Raw genomic sequence first — 13,412 nt, 5'->3', positions numbered from 1 at the left:
TTATTTTGTGAACTGATAACCTTTCTAAATCTTCTGTCATGGGAATTTCAAGTGTCAAGAGGGACAAAGGCAAGGTTTGAAGTGAGACGTTCATAATTCTTGTTAACTGCAAGGAATGAAGACTGAAAAACAAGTTGGTTAATTAACTTCCAAGACCCTTTAAGAGAGTGTGATTTTGTAAACATACCTTTTGGTATGAGAAAAGAATTTGTATGCCACCTGGGCTAAAGCTGTCTATATTCACTAGAATTAGGAGGTGGTCCTAGTGTAGTGGAAAAGACTGGTTGTGTTAACTGTTCTGAGCTCTGCTTTTCTCACTGGTAAATGGAACCCTTTCCAGTGTTTTATAAAGATTGGAGCTAATGTGGGCACTCAGATGTAGCTATCATTGCTATGTATCAAAAAGCATCTTATTAGAGCGTATATCACACCAGACAGAATTTTCATTGGGAAAGTATAAATCCTTCCCCTGAGTGCTGCAAGTTGAGGTAGTACACAAAAACTTTTCTTGGTGTGGAATAGATCTTTAGATCTAATGGCAAATAGAGGAAAAATAGATCTCAATAGCAAATATGGAAATACCTTGCAGCTGGCAGTTTCAGTCCATATTATGCAAGTACTATTCTCTATAGTAGAAAGGCAGAGGTTTCCTAGTCACCTCTCCCATTTGGAACAGAATTTTAAACTTTTCTACTTCCAGTACATTTTATATTTACAGACTACTGCCAGCTAACAGATTTTCTTTCTTTCTTTCTTTTTAATATTTAAATTTCTTATCTTTCTTTTTTTGTTGAAAGTGTTGACTCGGAGTCAAAGAGAGGCCTTGAATAGACGTGACAGTGCGACAGCTGCTCAGACTTCCCAAAATGTTGACAAGTAAGTAGGTGCACTGTGTTTATGGAGCTCTTGCTTAGCATACCATTGCTTAGACCAAATGAGAGACCAGTTCCTCTCTTACCCTGGGTTTCTTTGACCAGGCAATCAAATCGTTGCTTTAACACCTGAATTTCTGTTTAGTATTCTCAGTTTATGTCGGTATTGGTGGCCTCTTGTGTCCCTTTTTGTTACTCTGAAAAGACCCTGCCACCCACTCCACTTCCACATTGCTCTGAGCTTTCTGTTTTCTTTGAATTTGCGTTTTGGTGTTTGGTGCTTTGGGGAAGCAGTGAGCTATTTTGCAATGTAGTGGTACAGAAGTTGAGTTGCAAGAAATTGGGCAATATTGAAGACTTCCTTGGGTTGTGGATTGCAGCTTGACTAAGAATGCACATTTGTTCCCAGCGGAGGCAGAGGCAAGGGGGAGGTCAGGTATAAGTACTACCTCCTAAAAGTAAAGATATCACCAACAATAAATTAGAGCAGTTAGTAATTAGAAACATTTTTCTTTGAAACACAGATCCTATCTTAGACTCTAAATTTCATAGCTGCCTTCCTTAATCCAATTGAGCAGAGCTGATCCACTTCCTTCTTTTAGAATCCTACCATAATGCAGATATTCTTCTAGGACTGTATTCATCACACTATTGCACTAATCTTTTTTTCTTTCATTTTTGACATTTCTGTCTCCCTGGCTAGTCTGTGAGTTTAATATTTGAAGACAGATACTTGCCTTCATTCGTGTTTATATCCCCAGCATCTAATGGAATGTGTGTGAGACAGCAACAACAGTAATACCTCTTTGTTGAGCTTTTAATATTATGTGCCAGCCACTGTGCTGAGTGCTTTATTTACTTTATAACTATCACAATTGTTGATATGGTAGTCTTTTTTTCTTTTTTAAAAATAGCTATAGAAACTGAAGATAAATTATAGGTAACTAGTTAAGATCATGTAGCCAGAACTGGCAAAGTCTACCTGACTCAAAAACTTATGCTGCTTTTACAGTGCTGCTTCTCTCGTGTAAGTAGGGTATTAATAATGCTTTTTACATTAATGGATAAATCTTGAAAGGTACACTAGTCTAACTTTTCTCATAAAGCAGAGTTTCACTTGTAGTCTTTCTGATGATTAATTACTTGAGAGACTTATTTCTCCTATTTTAAAGACCTCTCAGAGAAACTTTTCTTAAAGGCAGTCTAAATCTTTCTGTAGTAACTGAGTCGCAACAGCCAGAAATTTTGGAAGGTTTTCTTTAGCTTCTTAAAACTAAGATGATCTGATGAGTCAGGCAATCCTGGCTTCTGACAATTATTAGCTATAGGACATTGGGGAGAGTAGTACCTTCCTAACTGGGCCAAGGAATTAATTGAGAAATTGTGTTTAAAGGGCCTTGCACCAGTTCTCACCACAGAGAAAATACTTCATGAGTGTTCATTTTCTTCCTTTGTCTCCAGGGATTCCATTTTCACTGATGCCAATAAACCTTACCTCAAGGACACAATTTCCTCTCTTTACACAAAGTCTATGTTATAAAAAGATAAAAATAGCTATATATATGAAGTTATGCAAAAGCCGGTGGCAGAGCCACATGGTTTTAGTAACTTCCTAGCTGTAGAATTGAGGAAGGCAGCATATAGACAGACTTGATTTACTAATCAGACAAGTTCACCCTCCCTGGTAGAAATGTCATTTTTGATTTAATGCTCTTGGTGTTCTCTTTTCTGTCTAAATTTTTAACTTCCCTTTGAAAAAACTATTACACTTAATTTGAGAAGAGTTTGACAGAATATTTTATGAGTGAAGAGCAATCAGCATTGTTTGAGTTAGTTAGAAGAGCTTATTTCATTATCATCCTACTGCTGCAACAGCAGGATACAAAGAAACAGCCAGGGAAAACCGCTAATCACTCAGTCCTTTGGATTGGCATTGAGTTCATTTTATTGATGATCCTGCTGAGCGATTCTGCTTTGGTTGACATTTCTCCTCCATAGAATAACTTTATGATTTAAAAACACAATTTGAGATGTATCTAGGAGCATAGAGGCAAAAGCAAATATTTTTTTTTTTTAACTGCTTTTTCTTCATTTTTTCCGTTTGGCTAGGGATGAGAAGTGTTACCTCTGTAAATCCCTGGTTCCGCTCAGAGAGTACCAGTGTCACGTAGAGTCCTGTCTCCAGCGCGCAAGACGTGACCAAGGAGATGAGCCTGAAGAGGGTGAGCGAGTGCGCACAGCTGTGGGGAGGAGGCGTCCGCAGCGGCTGAGGAACCTAAAGGTATGTGTGGAGTGTTTTAGGAAAGGTTACCTAGTTCTTCACATTTCTGTTCGGGGCTTCCTTTCTCCCCTTCCTCCCTCTTTCCTTTTCTTCTGTTTATCTTGAAACTAGATTTATGCTTTTTAAAATTATTTTTTCTTTTAAATAAAAGTAATATATACTCAAGTAGTATATACTTAATATAGAAAATACAGGAAGTTAAAAAAGGTATGAAGAATCAGGGGGAATTATCACCCATAATTTAGTTACTCAAAGATGACATCTTTTAGTATTTTGGCCTTTTTTTTCCCAGTCTTTTTCTTCCTATGCATTTTTAATTAATTGTATATGTACATACACAGTTATTGTAGCATAACAAACTTCCTAAGTATATTTTTAAACTGTTTCTGAAATTACTCTTAATGTTTGTATCACATAGTCAATTAACCATTCTCATATTATTGGACATTCAGATTGTTTCCAGTTCTTTTGTATTATGACGCTATGTTTAAAGCATTAATTGGTCTTTGTATTATTCCCTTAGAATAGATTTCCTGAAGTGGAGCTCTTAGGGCAATGAATCTAAACAGTTTAAAATCTCTTGAAACGTATTGCCAAATGACTTTCCAGAAAGTATTTCTAGTCATACCCCCACTGCCAGGAACATATTCACGATCAACTCTGCTGAACACCTCGTGTTCCTAGCCTTATTAGGAAGTCATAGGATCTGACCCTGGTCACTGGGAAGATGTGCGTTCTGGCCTTTGTGATTAGAGAACAGGAAGAGCAAGTCTTGGCTTTGCAATTAAAGATAAAGCAGCAGCTCCATATTCTAGACTTACTGACATAGCAATCATTGCACACCAAGATGGAGAAGCCATAATATGTCATGAGGGGAAAAAGGGACCCCTGTATGAATGGGGTGATTTTTGAGGTTGTAATTTGGAATTGAGGCTTATGGGTATGTGTTTATACCATAGAGAGTTTTTTCTCTGGCATCACTGTCTCTAAAAGCTAACTTGAAACTTGTTATTTTCTGTTTTAAACTTCTCCAAATCTATCATAGGTCAAAGGTTATAGAATAAACCACAATCACAGAAAACGATTCAAACTGATCACATGGACCACAGCCTTGTCTAACTCAATGAAACTATGAGCCATGCCATGTAGGGCCACCCAAGATGGATAGGTCATGGTGGAGAGTTCTGAGAAAACGTAGTCCACTGGAGAGGGGAATGGCAAACCACTTCAGTATTCTTGCCATGAGAACCCCATGAACAGTGTGAAAAGGCAAAAAGATATGACACTGAAATATGCACTCCCCAGGTCGGTAGGTTCCCCATATGCTTCTGGAGAAGAGTGGAGAAATAACTCCACAAAGAGTGAAGAGACGGAGCCAAAGCGAAAGCAACGCTCAGTTGTGGATGTTACTGGTGATGGAAGTAAAATCCGATGCTGTAAAGAGCAGTCTCCTTGGAAGAAAAGCCACAATCAACTTAGACAGCATATTAAAAAGCAAAGACATTACTTTGCCAACAAAGGTCCATCTAGTCAAAGCTGTGGTTTTTCCAGTAGTCATGTATAGATGTGAGAGTTGGACTATAAAGAAAGCTGAGTGCCGAAGAATTGATGCTTTTGAACTGTGGTGTTGGAAAAGACTCTTGAGAATCCCTTGACTGCAAGGAGATCAAGCCAGTCAATCCTAAAGGAAATCAGTCCTGAATATTCATTGGAAGGACTGATGCTGAAGCTGAAACTCCAATACTTTGGCCACCTGATGTGAAGAACTGACTCATTGGAAAAGACCCTGATGCTGGGAAAGATTGAAGGCAGGAGAAGAGGAAGACAGAGGATGAGATTGTTGGATGGCATCACTGATTCAACGGACATGAGTTTGAGCAAGCTCCAGGAGTTGGTGATGGATAGGGAAGGCTGGCGGCGTGCTGCAGTCCATGGGGTCACAAAGAGCCGAACACAACTGAGTGACTGAACTAAACTGAACTGAGAATAATTTGCCTTGACTCTGGTATCCATTCCTGGATATATTCTTGGCATAAAGATGTATCTGTTAATCATATTTGCTTTTTTACTGTGTAAAAGTGATAAGTCACTCAGTTGTGTTGGACTCTTTGAGACAGCATGGACTGTAACCTGCCAGGATGCTCTGTCCATGAAATTCTCCAGGCAAGAATACTGGAGTGGGTTGCCATTTCTTTCTCCAGGGGATCTTCCTGACCCAGAGTTTGAACTCAGGTCTCCTGCACTGCAGGCAGATTCTTTACCACCTGAGTCAGCAGAGAAGCCCCCCCACCTTTTTTTTTTTTAATTGTGTACCCTCCTTTATTAGAAAGCAAATGACTTCCATTCAGCTATGTCCCCACACCTCTTCTCACGTGGAGATATCTGTGATCTAGGCTAAGGAAGTTGTATTTTATTTTATTTTTTTAGGAAGTTGTATTTTAGACTGTCTGTGTAACCTTTTCATCTCTTTTTCTCTGACACAGGATAAAGGCCAAAATGAAGGTCGTCTCCTCCGTCTCTTGGAACAATCTGAGTACAGGACTGAAGGTGAGGCCCTCAGGACCAGTTTTCTGAGCTTCTGCCTAAGGCCTTCCAGTAAACATAGCCACTACCAACTCTTTTACTACAGTTTTTACTAGAGTTATGAGGGTACACATTTGACCCAATCAGCTGGCCTTTGAGACTTGATCTAGATCATCTCTCCCTAAGGAATATGAAATACTCTGTCTTATTTATCATGTGTTTTGTTTCAGCTTTTATAAAGCTTGAGCTTTCTACTGTCTGTTAAACTGGGGAAAAAACATTTCCAAATCATAGGGCAATGGCACAAGCCCTAAATACCTTTTACACTGAAAACCAGACATTAGTGTCTTCTCCTGATGTTTCGTGCATTATTCATGTTACCCTTAGCTTAGTGTCTCTACCTATCCTCCTGAGAGTCTGTAGCATTGCGTAGAGTTAGTGATACCAGCTTCATATATTGAAATGATTATATCTAGTAAAACTCCACATATATTCCCTGATGTAAATAGGCTCTTGATAAATGTTAGCTGCTATTATTGTTGTTCTTGTTGTTGGTAGTTGCTTTTGTTAAAATTTACTAGTTGTAGATGAAAGAGGAACTTTTGCTTAGGTCTGATGAGATTTGCTTGCCATTTAGTTCTAATAGTTCATTCCCACCAAGTAAATCTGTTGTGTTTTGTGATGACTATAAAAAGGCTGCCTCTCTGAGCCCCATAGCCTGCTGCCTTTAGGTCAGCAGATCATAGATCTGCAGGTAGCATATTTCCCTTGGCAACTCATTGTTCCTCAAGTCCAGACTTGTAGTAGCGTTTATTCAGTGGTTATTCATTCAAAAGTGTTCACCTCTGTACTTCTGCAGCTAAGCCTATTGGATGCTAATGCTCACATTCCATTGGTCTGGGGATTGGAGATCTGAGCTACCTGGATAAACCTGATGAAAAGCAGTGCCCAGAACATAGGAGCACATGATCAGTGAAAAGTATTATGATTGTAGCACTACTAAAAAAATTATTACTTTTTCTCTCCTATCACAGATGCAGAGATAAAGACCAAGTTTTCAGAAACAGGAGCCTTCAGGTGAATTGGGGTGTGCATTGAAGTGTGGCTGTCAACAGTTTTAGAAAAGTACAGGCCTGGTCCTATATTCTGTGTATAATGTGGTATTCAAGCAGTTGAGGTAGAAAGCTGTGGAGCTGTGTGACCACTCTTGATATAACTCTGTGACCCTCATATGTCTAGGCTAAGAATTGGATGACTACCTCTGTGCACTCATGGTGTTAATGTAAGCACAGAAAAAGCTGTCTTACTCTTTTTTGCCTGTCTATCCCTACCCAGCCCTCATCTTTTGACTTAGAATTCAAGCAGTTTGGGAATTTGGGTCTGAAGCCTCATTTCCTCACTGCCTGACTGTGTAGCTTTGGGTGTATGATTTACCCAGTGTCCTCAGCTGTGAAAGGGAAATGACAGTACTTATCTGATTGAATTATTCCAAAGATTATGTGAGCTAGTAGTATATGTAAATACCCCTGAGACACATACTTATTGCTTATTAGTAGGTGTATCTTGAATTCTGATGTTTTTTTCTCCTCTCTAGGGTGTCTTCACCAGGGCTAGAAGAAGCAGGCTGCAGCAGAGAGATGGAGAGTTCCCTTACACATCTCGATTCAAATGAGTCTCCCATCAAGTCTTTCGTTTCTGTTTCAGAAGCCACAGATTGCTTAGTGGACTTTAAAAAGCAGCTTACTGTCCAGCCACGTAGCCAGACACAAACCAAAGCAGGCAGAGGAAGAAGGAGGAAATCCTGAATTTCTAGGGTCCGAAGGTTGACAAAATCATTAGCAGTAGAAGTCTGCCATGTTTGTGGCCTGCAGTTCATTGTTAAGGAAGTTTTGCCCCTACAGTTTCTACTACCAGCATCTACTCAGCATTCTGGTTTTTATGTTTTCTATGAGCTATACAGACAACTGTGTGTAGTGTTCTGTTTTATAACAATCTGTTTGAATTCACATATAGTTAAAAAGAAAATTTAAATATATTTATCTATGTTTGTATGAAGTCTTATTTCAATAAGATGGAGAGTTTCCTTTTTGTCTCTGTGTTGCAGGGCTTGGGGTGGGGTGTTTTAATTATGGAGCTAGTTCTCAGACTCATAAATTGCATGTTTTGGAATTCCATTACTGGTCTCTGACATACTGCATATATTCACTGAATGTGTAGTGTACAGTTTTACTGTTTTGACCTTCTCTGACATCATTCTGGAAGATGCCAAGGGATTGAATACTACTTCTGTTCTGCTGTCCTTACTGTTCAATGACTTGTTGCTTCATCTTGCTGCCTTACCCAGTTAAGAATTCTCAGCCAGAGCACAGGACCTTTGAAGGAATATGCCCAGTCATTCTTTCCAGGAATTTGTAAATGAACTCTCAAGTTATTAATTTCTATACAATTATTTTTTCTTCCTGGATTAACCAGTGGAGATGCCTTTCATATTCATCTGCTAAAGCTGAGATTGCTTCTCTTGCCAAAAGAGGCCATAGCAGCAACAGGAAGTAACTTCTATTTCAGTACATCAGTAGAAGAATGCATGTTCTCACCCTTGTTGCTCAGGATCTTCCAGTGAAGAACAGAGCTGTGGTCTATCCTCAGTGCACAGACAGACTCCAAAGATGAGAGGATGCTGAATGGCAGAAGCAGCTACTTAAGGGAGATGACCAAACAAGGATGCTGAGAAAACTAGCACTGGCCCAAGTTGATTTGATGTTGTAGTGGAAGTTGGTATGAGGTGACTACCAAGCAGGAAAGGATCTTGGGACAGGATAAATGGGACACCACTCAGACTCTCCTGACTTCTGATTTACCGAGTCGAAAATTTTCTTTTCCTTTATTTTTTAAAATTTATTTTAATTCATTTATTTGCACTGGGTCTTGGTTGTGGCAGTAATCTTTAGTTCGACATGCAGACTCTTGGCAGCATATAGGATCTAGTTCCTTGACTGGGGATCGAACCCAGGCCCCCTGCATTGGGAGCTCAGAGTCTTAGCCACTCGACCATCAGGGAAGTCCTTCCTTTATTTTAAAACAAATGTGAAGTATATGTTAGACTGGGAAGTTGAGAGATAGCTTAATGTAGGGCACAGCACAGGCTTTTAATGTACTGTTTCCTGCCTAGCTGCCTTTGCATACAAGCTCTTAGAGTTAGAAGAAGGTAGGATGGCAGGCTCACTCTGTTTCTTCCATGTTGTGGTGTTGGATGGCACTGACATTGTGGCCAGCATCACATAAATAATTGCTGTTATTTTTTGAGCATTTGCTATGGTTCAGGCAATGCGTGTGCCTTCGTTTAATCTTCACAGCAGTCTTATAAGGTAGGTATTGCGCCCCCCATCCCCCCCCCCCGCCAATTTTCAATTTTCAGATGAGGAAACAAAGGCTTAGAGTAAAAAAATAAAAAACACTTTTTGTCCTTGGCAGTGAGACTACAGTGCTCTGCCTCTTCAGTCCTAACAAAAACACTAGTATTGATTATTTTCCCATTTTCCTTCTAATGAGAAGTAGTTTATCAGTTATGTCCCATCACTTTAACTTTCACTAGTTTTCTTTCTCAGTAAATGGCAGTTTATTGGAGGTAAAGTTCTATAAACAGGGTAGTATGTTTATCTCTCTGCCTGGAGATAAGAATAGGGAAAGGACTGATTCTGGAAAGGGAATTATTTAACTTATAGTTGAGCAGTCTCCCTAGAAAATGAATCAGTGGCAAATTGTTGGAGGAGGGTGTAGATCAGCAGGACTACTACTGATAGGCTTATTTGTTAACTAATGTGGAAACAGATATCTCCCTAGGCCCTCCCATCTCTGTCTTTGGAAAAGGCTGCTTGCTCATTTGTCTTATTCTCCCAATACTAGTGGTTCTGTGTGAGGGACCTTAGACAGTGAAGAGGCAAAGTCAGTGGAAATAGTATGACTTCAACTTGAAACTGGCCACCTAATGCGAAGAACTGACTCATTTGAAAAGACCCTGATGCTGGGAAAGATTGAAGGTGGGAAGAAAAGGGGACAACAGAGGATGAGATGGTTGGATGGCATCACTGACTTGACATGAGTTTGAGTAGACTCTGGGAGTTGGTGATGGACAGGGAAGGCTGGCGTGCTGCAGTCCATGGGGTCACGAAGAGTCAAACACCACTGAATGACTGAACTGAACTGAATCTGAACCTCTTGCTTCTGATACAAGTTAACATCTCTGAGAGTTCCTTTCCTTTTCTCTGAATTGGGGGAAAGCTTACAGGGTTCTAAAGAGTAAGATAATGTATATAAAAGCACAGTATCTATCTCATAGAAGGTGAGTGAATGGCAGTAGTTGTTATTTCAGTGTGATGCTAGTTTTATGTGTCTTAAGTAGTGTCACAGTGAGAGGTGGAAAAGCCAGAGAGGTGATGTGCAGATGTGAGAGGATACAGTTTGATGACCTTAGTTCCATCAAGTGCCAGCCTTCCAAAGCAAACTCAGGTGTCTAGAGCTTGCCTCAGGCCATCAGGTTTTGGGGTTTTGTTTCTTGTTTTTGTTTTACTTCTTAAAGAAGGGAAGCAGCTGTTCTGCTAGTGTTGTCAACTCGAGGAGCTGGGAAACTCCATGAAATTCACAAGGCATTGTGATGAATGTGGAAGGAGAAGGTAACTTTTCTATTAGGCATGGTGGTTGTGTCATTTCACTTCATCCTGATAACAGCCCCCTCTACCCTGGTTGTGTCATTTCATTTCATCCTGATAACAGCCCTCTAACCGAGGCTGTGCCTTGCCCATTTCCCCTGGGCACTCATTGTTCTATTGCATACCCACAGGGTCCTATTGCAGGGACCTGCAACTCTCTGCCTTAGCACTTCTCTAGGCTAGTGTGCGGCATAGCTGGGAGTGCCAGGAAGTGAGGGCCTCTGAGGCAGCCCTCAACCAGTGAAAATGGAATTTGGAGCATAAATTCCCCAGCCTCCTCACCTCACCAGAGTTCCCTCAGGGATTGAACTTCAGGAGCTCTCAGCTCAGCAGCAGCTTAATTATGTATGTTCTGTTGACTTCCTTCCCTTTCTGTCTCATTTCCAACTCCTGTCAGTGCTTCCTAGATCAGGGCTGGGACTGAGGTGAGGGGCCCTCTTTAGTTCATGCAAAGGAAGAGTTGACACTATGAACTTGACAGGGTTTCTCCACATTTTGTAGCTGGCACTTCCCATGCATTGCCCTAATCCTAACCCTGGCCTAGATTGCTTCCCAATTAAATTGCACTCAAATTAGGTCCACTTCTGGAGGAACCTGTCCTAAGGCATTAGTCTTTATGTTTTATACATAGAAAACTGAGGCTCGGCGAAGTGCAAAAACTCACCTTGTCATGCAACTCGTAAATGAGATGGGAGTCAAACCCAGGTCTGTCTGACACCAGTGCTGATTCTCTACTATTCCACACTACTTCCTAACCCCACTTGAGTCACAAAATCCAATGGGAATTTTAAGCTTGGATGGGCCCATTCTCATCTGTGAGGCAGAGCAGCTTTGGCCCTAAGTTGAACTAGAAGATGGGAATTAGGGTGAGGAAAAGGCATGTAGTAAGTAGGTGGTAGTACCAGTGGGAAGATGGAAGAATGTATAAACCCTGAGTGGGAAGGCTGCTGAAGCCATATGTACCAGGAAGGCAAGAAGAGTTAACTTATTTCCTCTCAGTTTCAAGAGCCCTGTACTATTGAGGTTGTGGGAGAGTTCTTCAGTTTAACAAAAATTAACTGATACCTCTTCCCTGGTGGCTCAGATGGTAAAGAATCCACCTGCAAAGCAGGAGACCCAGATTCCATCCCTTGCTGTGAGAAGCAAGCCTGGGAGCAGCTCAGAACACGGATGGCCTGGCTCTTATCCCAGCCATGGTACCTGGGCTACAGCCTACCTCTCCCCCAGCTAACTGCCTCTCCTCTTTCCTTAGTTCCTCCTGAACAGCTGGAGATTGGTGTTTAGGGTCTATGAGCCTTGTCAGGACTTGTCCTTCCCCTTGGTTAATGGTCATCTGGTGTATAAAGAGAACTGCTGATCCCTGCTATGCCTCTGCTACAGTCAGGGCTGTCATAGTAGTTCACAGACCCCAAGCCCAGGCTGCCTCCTCCCTCCATAGGCTCTGACATAGGCCTTCTTTGACACTCTGCCTAGGGTGCTGGGACCCCTGATGCTGGGGAAATAGACATGGGACTTCCAGAAACATAGACAAAGAGCCCTGGCGTTGCTTGTCAGAGGTGTATCCTCACTCAGGTTCAGGAGACAGCAAACTGTCAGCATGAATCACAGTTGGGCCTTTGGCATTCAGTTCTGTGTTCTCTCCTAACTAAACAAAGTTGAGAGAGATGAACCCCAAGCTAGGCAGGCTGCTATGTTGTGAATGATGGCCACTCTGTCCTCCCCACACCCATTCCCAATATTCCTGCCTTTAGAGCTTATCTGCCTGATTGCTGCCCACTAAACTGTGCAGAGGAGCTGATGTCTGGCATGTTGCCAGGTCCAGTCATGCCCTAGACTGATAGAATAGGTATCATCCTTGGTCTCCATCCTGGTGTCATGTGTAGGCCGAGTACTGGCTCAGCTGGTAAAGAATCCGCCTGTAATGTGGGAGACCTGGGTTCGATCCCTGGGTTGGGAAGATCCCCTGGAGAAGGGAAAGGCTACCCACTCCAGTATTCCTGCCTGGAGAATTCCATGGACTGTGTAGTCTAGGGGGTTGCAAAGAGTCGGACATGACTGAGCAACTTTCACTTCACTTCACTGTTAATGAGGTAGCCTGAAGTTTTAAAGTATCTGCTCACCAATTTTGAGGGAAATTGGTGCAGTATGTCTAGTTACCATGGTGGGTATCTTAGTCCATTTGGCTTGCTATTAAATAGTACCACAGACTGAGTGGCTTATAAACAATGGAAATGTATTTCTCACATTTCTGGCAGCTGGATGTCTTAAGATCAATGTGCCAGCATGGTCAGATGAAGGCCCTCTTCCAGGTTGCAGACCACCAATTTCTTGTATCCTCACATGGCAGAAGAGGCAAGAGAGCTTTCAACGACTTATGATGAGAACACCGGTCCCATTCATTAGGGTTCCACCCTTAGGATCTAATTATCTCCCAAAGACCCCACTTCCTAATACCATCACCTTCAGCATGAGGCTTTCAACATAAGGATTAGGTTGGTGGGGGTGGGGGAAAAAACTATTTAGACCACAACACTGGGCACAGTGATACCCCAGCCTTCTGCACATTCCAGAAGACTAGTTCAGGGAAAACCGGCTGGGTGGCCCACAGCTCCACTGCAGCTTGAGAGTCCTCTTCCCCTTCTGGTAGAGAAGTTCCACAGTGTGAAACTACTGTTAACCTCTTGGCCTATGGACTAAAGGCTAAACTCCACAGTCTGGCTGCCTCTCATCCCACCATATGTCCTCACCTACATGTGTCATCTTGAGGTCCTTGGAGCTGCACCCCAATTCCGTGAAGTTGCCTGTGCTCCGTGATTTTGTACATGTTCTTCTCTTTGTCAAGGACACACTCCCACTCTTTCTTCAGGGCTCAGCTTCAACTTCTGCCCACTCTAGGGCAGGGTTAGTCTCTTCCTCTTGTACTCCCACATTGCCTCTTGCTCATTTAGTAAGTCCTTTTATGTTTTGGAAAATTGTCCATTGAATTGGGTATTTCCCAGGCTAGGTTCCTCTAGCTCCTTTCCAGGAGTG

The 13,412-nt window shown here is 41.8% G+C and overlaps 1 protein-coding gene and 1 non-coding gene across 7 annotated transcripts in view; one reads left to right on the top strand and one right to left on the bottom strand.

The window, feature by feature from the left end:
* Positions 1 to 7,850, top strand: part of UIMC1 (ubiquitin interaction motif containing 1) — a 116,103-nt gene extending 108,253 nt beyond the window's left edge. For all 6 annotated transcript variants that reach the window (XM_070465149.1, XM_070465151.1, XM_070465150.1 and 3 more), the window contains 5 exons: positions 798 to 876; positions 2,982 to 3,153; positions 5,637 to 5,700; positions 6,711 to 6,753; positions 7,271 to 7,850. In XM_070465149.1, the coding sequence (XP_070321250.1) occupies positions 798 to 876; positions 2,982 to 3,153; positions 5,637 to 5,700; positions 6,711 to 6,753; positions 7,271 to 7,481 (569 nt within the window). In that variant the 3' untranslated portion in view covers positions 7,482 to 7,850. The remainder of the gene's footprint in view (positions 1 to 797; positions 877 to 2,981; positions 3,154 to 5,636; positions 5,701 to 6,710; positions 6,754 to 7,270) is intronic.
* Positions 7,851 to 8,661: 811 nt separating this feature from the next.
* TRNAG-CCC (transfer RNA glycine (anticodon CCC)) lies at positions 8,662 to 8,734 on the bottom strand. The gene has a single exon. It is a non-coding gene; the product is annotated as a tRNA-Gly (tRNA).
* Between the last annotated feature and the right edge of the window lie 4,678 nt (positions 8,735 to 13,412).

Source organism: Odocoileus virginianus, chromosome 3 (assembly GCF_023699985.2).
Source record: "Odocoileus virginianus isolate 20LAN1187 ecotype Illinois chromosome 3, Ovbor_1.2, whole genome shotgun sequence".
Lineage (NCBI taxonomy): Eukaryota > Metazoa > Chordata > Mammalia > Artiodactyla > Cervidae > Odocoileus > Odocoileus virginianus.
Note: the sequence above shows the minus strand (reverse complement) of the source record. Positions and strands in the feature narration are given on the sequence as shown.